Source organism: Somniosus microcephalus, chromosome 11 (genome assembly GCF_052327205.1).
Source record: "Somniosus microcephalus isolate GS21.2 chromosome 11, FLI_Smic_1.0, whole genome shotgun sequence".
NCBI classification, from domain to species: Eukaryota; Metazoa; Chordata; class Chondrichthyes; order Squaliformes; family Somniosidae; genus Somniosus; species Somniosus microcephalus.
Window position 1 is genome coordinate 89,500,119 of NC_140997.1, and position 6,000 is coordinate 89,506,118.

At 48.8% G+C, this 6,000-nt stretch overlaps 1 protein-coding gene across 1 annotated transcript in view; it reads left to right on the plus strand.

The window, feature by feature from the left end:
• The window catches only part of nlrc3 (NLR family, CARD domain containing 3), a 76,835-nt gene extending 72,717 nt beyond the window's left edge, over positions 1-4,118 (plus strand). Inside the window, exon 15 of the mRNA XM_085999953.1 lies at positions 3,992-4,118. Coding sequence (XP_085856079.1) covers positions 3,992-4,079 — 88 coding nt within the window. The 3' untranslated portion in view covers positions 4,080-4,118. The remainder of the gene's footprint in view (positions 1-3,991) is intronic.
• Positions 4,119-6,000: the final 1,882 nt, after the last annotated feature.

The window sequence follows — 6,000 nt, forward strand, 5'->3', positions numbered from 1 at the left end:
ATGAAAGCAATGCTGAATATTTGCTGGAATTGCGTAAATTAGCGAAATATTGCCAGTTTGGAACGGGACTGACAGATGCACTACGAGACAAATTTGTGTGTGGTTTATTTAAACAGGATACACAAAAGCGACTGCTCGAGGAGAATGAGCTGACGCTTGAGAAGGCGGTCACTATGGCAGCAGCACACGAAGCCGCAGCGAGAGGCACGGCAGTAATGCAGCTACGGTCACCGGAGCTCAGTGCACACAAATTGGGTGTGAGTTCTGGCAAATGTTATCGTTGTGGAAAGACAACGCATGATCAGAACCAGTGTTGGTTTAAAAACCAAGAATGTAGAACTTGCGGTAGGCTTGGACATATAGCTAGAGTATGCAGGTCAGGGAAGAAGACCAGCAACAAGAAGTCACCGCAAGGAAAATACGCAAAAGTACACAAGGTGGCCGAACAGGAGTCCGATTCAGACGCTAGCAGTAATGAACTGGCTGGCTTAAGCAGTATTGAACTGGCTAGCTTAAGGGTACTCAACGTTGGTAAGGGTGCAGACCTCCAGACAATTTGGGTTACTCTTCAGATAGAAGGAGTCCAAGTAAAAATGGAATTGGACACTGGATCGGCATTGTCGGTCATGAATAAGAAAGATTACAGAAGGTTATTCCAACATATTCCCCTACAGGATACGGAGATTATATTGACAACCTACACGGGGCAGAGAGTGTACCCCATCGGGACAATAAAGGTTGCAGTGGCCAACAAGGGCGAAGGAAGTCAAATAATGGACTTATATGTGCTACCGGAGGGAGGTCCACCACTACTAGGCCGGGAGTGGTTTAGAAACATAAATATGGACTGGCACTCGCTAAAAGCCATAAAGAGTGAGAACTCGGTGCAGATAATCAGCCCAGACTCTAGAACTGATGATGGTAAGACCAACCCATGTGCAAAAGACAAAGTTTCAGCACAGAATTCCACTGAGCAACAACAACATAGTTTAACAGAGAATTCTGAGTCTGTCAAGTCTACTGATATGCACATTTTTGAGGGACACTGGGCTCGAACTCAACTCCATTTCAAACTACAACAGCAATTAGAACAAATGATTCGCCGTTTTGAGCAAGAGATGAATGAAATAAAAAAGTTCTTTGTTACAGAGTGGGAGAATCTGGAAAGTCAACAGAAGCAACTGATGGAGAAAATGGAGCAGGAGCACACCAACCATCTGCGCGAGGAGGCCGAACGAATCAAAGCTGATTCAGGTTCTGAAGGTGCGTGCCATAATCTGGTGTCAGAAGAGTTAACGGTCAGCCAACTCCTTCATATGCTGAGGGACAAGACTCTGAAATGGGAAAAACTTGAACACGAGCTGCGATCTTCAAAGGAAAAGGGTTCGGAGCTCTCAAAAGTCATTGAGATGGCTGATGTGACGACACAGACTGAAACGACTGCAACAGAGCAGCCATTGGATGCCAAAAGTACGCTGACTCACGTCAATGTAGAACAACAGACCGCTGAAACAGCTGCTCCGGTAGAGGGATTGCATAGTCCGATCAATCAATCTCCAAAGGAAGTTGAAGTATTAAAATCACAAATGAGGTCACTAGTAAACGACTTGCTGAAAGCCCAGAAAAAGCTGGATGCAGAGGTACACATGAAGAAGTCTCTTCAGGAAAGATGTCTGGATTTGGAACAAGAGCTGGCTAACGTCCAGCTGGGTATGGAGGAAATAGACGACCCTCTCACTGGTCTAGCTCAGGACGACACCGAATATTACCATGACCTGGTGGACGACACCGAATATTACGATGTCCTGTCCTGCCCAGCTTGTAACTTCGACTCCCAAAGTGCAGAAATCATGGAGGAGCACCAAAAGTCTACGGAACATCGGGAGAAGCTGGCTCTACGACGGAAACAGGAGGAAGAGAAGGAGGAACTGCGCATGCAGCTGGCAGCTGTGGCAGCTGACAATGGAGCCCAGAGAGTCTCCAAGAAGCAGAAAAGGAAAAGTAAAAACAGAAGATGACCCATCTGAACCATTATCACCTCTACCAGATCACACACGTGGTCCCTCCGAACGGAGCCAAATCAGTTCGGAAGTTCAAGCTGTTAAATCCATGAAAGGACTATTGAATGAGTAACGTGAACCGACTACACCACAGAGATTGAATCTGTGAACTGTTTTCCGCAGAGACTGAATCTGTGATATGTTACGTTAAACATGACGTTATATATGTATATATGTTATTACGTTATGTTAAATGGGGGGGATGACTATAAAGCTAAGAAGGGAGGAGTGTTGTGTATGTAACCTGTTCCACCTTAAGAGAGCTTAAGCCTGTTCCACCTTAAGAGATGTACTACTTTCTCAGGCTGCTGTAGACGTAATACCGGGGGTGAACACACCGGTATATAAGCACTGTGCAGTAATCTTGTATGCAGTGTAGTCCCTACCTCCAACCAGTAAAGACCTGCTTTATTGTTACTGATTAAGTCTGAGTATTAATTACTTGAACAACTCACAGACTTAACAGTTTACTTCAGCTAACCTGAAGCAATGGGTTCAATTTAAATATCAGACCACAGTGAAGAGGATTCTAGTGCATGGGGTACAGGGTGCAACCTCAGAACCAGTGCCGAACCAAGCTAATAATGCTCACTCGATGGTGCGTAAACTGGTAAACACTATAGGGTAAATTCAGTGCTCCCTGGAGGGAGCCCTGCTATCCGCAAGTGCGGGTTGGAGATAGGGCTGTAACTCTGGCGTAGATCCTCCGACCCATGCTCCCTCTCAACACAGCTCTCCACTGGCAGCACTGAATTTACCTCAATGTCTCATCTTTAAATGAAACAGTCCCCTGCTATTGGCTGAAAGAGGATACATTGTATTATTGAGCGGGCAGGGTTACAGAGCAGACTGTAGGTATCATTAAATCACGATGTGTTTACTAGATCGAGGGGGGTGGGGCATCGTCACTTTCTGACACACGACCCTGGAGGGGAATTCGTTTTTTTGTAGGCTGCTGATTGGTGCGGGTGGGTCTGTTTCAGGGAGTGGGTCTGTGTGGCGGGTAATTTCCTGGTCTTGGAATACATTAGAATTTGAAATGGTTTCATGATCTCGAAGCCCCCCCCCCCATGGGGCAAAGCAGAAGGAGTGAAAATCCGGTCCCTGAGGCCCAGATAGTCATCGACCCATGGGTACACTCACCCACCCACCCCGTGTGGAACCGAGCCCTGCAGGTCAGACTGTCATAGAATCATACAGCACAGAAGGAGGCCATTCGGCCCATGGTGCCTGTGTTGGCTCTTTGAAAGAGCTCTCCAATTAGTCCCACTCCCTGCTCTTTCCCTGCAGCCCTGCACATTTTTCCCTTCAAGTATTTATCCAATTCCCTTTTGAAAATTTCTATTGAGTCTGCTTCCACCTCCCTTTCAGGCAGTGCATTTCAAATCATAAGAACTCGCAGCATAAATAATATTCTTATCTCTCCCCTGAATTTTTTTGCCAATTATATTAAATCTGTGTCCTCTGATTACTAACCCTCCTGACACTGGAAACAGTTTCTCCTTATTTTCCCTAGCAAAACCCTTCATGATTTTGAACACTATCAAATCTCCCCTTAACCTTCTCTGCTTTAAGGAGAACAATCCCATTTTCTCCAGTCTCTCCACATAACTGTCCTCGAACCCTGGGTAAGGTGAGGTATGGATCGTCTCCATGTTTAATTTATGCACGTGTCAGATTAAAATGATGAAAGTTACATTCGATTTGAATTTGGTCTGGGATGGAATATTGTAGCCCTGATTGTATCGCGGTTGCAGTGACATCACTGTGAAACGGTTCCCATGGCGACAGCCGATCCTCGCTACAATGACACTGAAATCGGAACTACTTCCTGGAGCTGATATCACGTGAGGAGTGCGTATCCCGCCGTCGCTGTGATGTGTCCTGTGATATGAACCCAGGCGGTTGTTAATCGGTCCTTTTCACTCCAGCCTACAGGGAACGTCAGTGGGTGTGAGAGGTGCCAAGGCCCTGGCCGATGCCTTACTGGTGAATAAGAGCCTGACCACTCTGGAGTGAGTACAATCCCACAGTTAATGATACTGTTGCATGTCGGCACTCACCTACACAGATGGGGCCGTTTACTGTATACAAAGGCTGCTCGCACCCCAGCTAGGGCACTGAGTCCAATTCTGGGCACTGGATTACAAGAAGAAGATAACTGCCCTCCAGAGGGTTTGGGGATCAGGAATTTAAATCATGACCGAAGGTTCAGGAAGTTGCCTTGTTTCTTTTGGAGACTTGGAGATGGTCTGCTGGAAGTTTTGGAGATTATGATGAGACTGATCGAGGGGACTTGTCCAGTGCAGAAGGGTTCAAGTCCCAGGGGATGTTAGCATTATGAAGGGAAGTTATGGGGTGGGAGGGGGGTCACACAAACAGTTATGGAATAAATTCCAGTTGAAGCTGACACAATATTTGGGGTCAAGAGATAATTAGATACGTTTCTGGAAAGAGATGGGGTTGAGAGTTATGGGGAGAAGGTGGGTCGGTGGGGTTGAGGGATATGGAGGAGGTGAGGTTGAGGGATATAGTGAGAGGGTGGGTAGGTGGGGTTGGGGGATATGGAGGAGGTGGGGTTGAGGGATATAGTGAGAGGGTGGGTAGGTGGGGTTGGGGGATATGGAGGAGGTGGGGTTGAGGGATATAGTGAGAGGGTGGGTAGGTGGGGTTGGGGGATATGGAGGAGGTGGGGTTGAGGGATATAGTGAGAGGGTGGGTAGGTGGGGTTGGGGGATATGGGAGGAGGTGGGGTTGAGGGATATAGTGAGAGGGTGGGTAGGTGGGGTTGGGGGATATGGGAGGAGGTAGATCGACCCTCCCCAGCACTGGCTGTTTATCCCAGAGTTCTGTTCGTGATTCATCACATTGTCAGGTTATTAAAAGTGGCAAGTTTATCTCTCCCAGTTCCTTCCTAAGACGCTCTGGCCTAGAAATTGGGTTGGTAGTGCCGGCGCTGAGCGCCTAAAGAGACCTAGAATTGGGGCGAAGCCCTATGTTGGGGCGAGCGCTATGAGGATAGCGCCGACTCAGAAATTGACTATACATTTAGCGCCTGCGCTAAGTGTTTGCGCGCGCCCGCGAGCGCAAATGGCTCATGACGTCATTTCAGTGTGCAACGCCTTTTAGGAGCGCCTGAGCGCATATTGGGTGGCGCCCGGAGCCTTAGCGCCCAGCGCTATTAGTGACAGTTTGAAGGAGGGCTAACAGGCCCTTCTCAGAGTAGGGCGGCGCTATTTAAAGGGGACAGCTCTCGTGCAGAATCTTCTGCCACTTGGCCTGCTCATTGCGATCGCTGCTGGAGAGAGTTGGCGAGCTAATGTGGAGCGGAGTTCTGGGATTTGAGCTTTACAGTACTTGGGACCTTCAACCCTGTCCAAAGCACTTGCAGCACTACACCTAAAAGCCTTTTGACCAACTGGCATCCGAATGGGAGCTTGTTTGGAGGGCGACGGCCTCATCGCCCAACACTGTGAAGGAGCAGAGAGACGGCGGGAGAGAGGCCCGGGATTGGCCAGAAGGAGGAGGGGCAATGGAGGTCGGCCAATCCGACGGGAGGCTGCGAGGGTCTTTAGGCAGCAGGTGACAAGCCTTGACATGTCGGAGGAGCAGTGTTTGCGAAGGCTCCGAATCTGGAGGGACATTGTTACTGATCTGTGCCACCTGCTTGGTCAGGATCTGCAGCCGCGTGAACGCTGCAGAACCTCTCTGTCCATGATGGCTACACTGACTGAAGGCCTCCATTTTTATGCCAACGGCTCCTTTCAGTCAGCCATTGGGGACAATGCGACTGTCGCTCAGGCTGCAGTCCGCTGTTGCTTCCGGCAAGTGACAGATGCCCTTTATAGGCGAACGCGTCCATTCATTACCTTCCCTCGGACCCTGCACAAGCAGGCGGAGGAGGAGGAGTATGAGGAGGAGGAGGAGGAGGAGGAGGAAG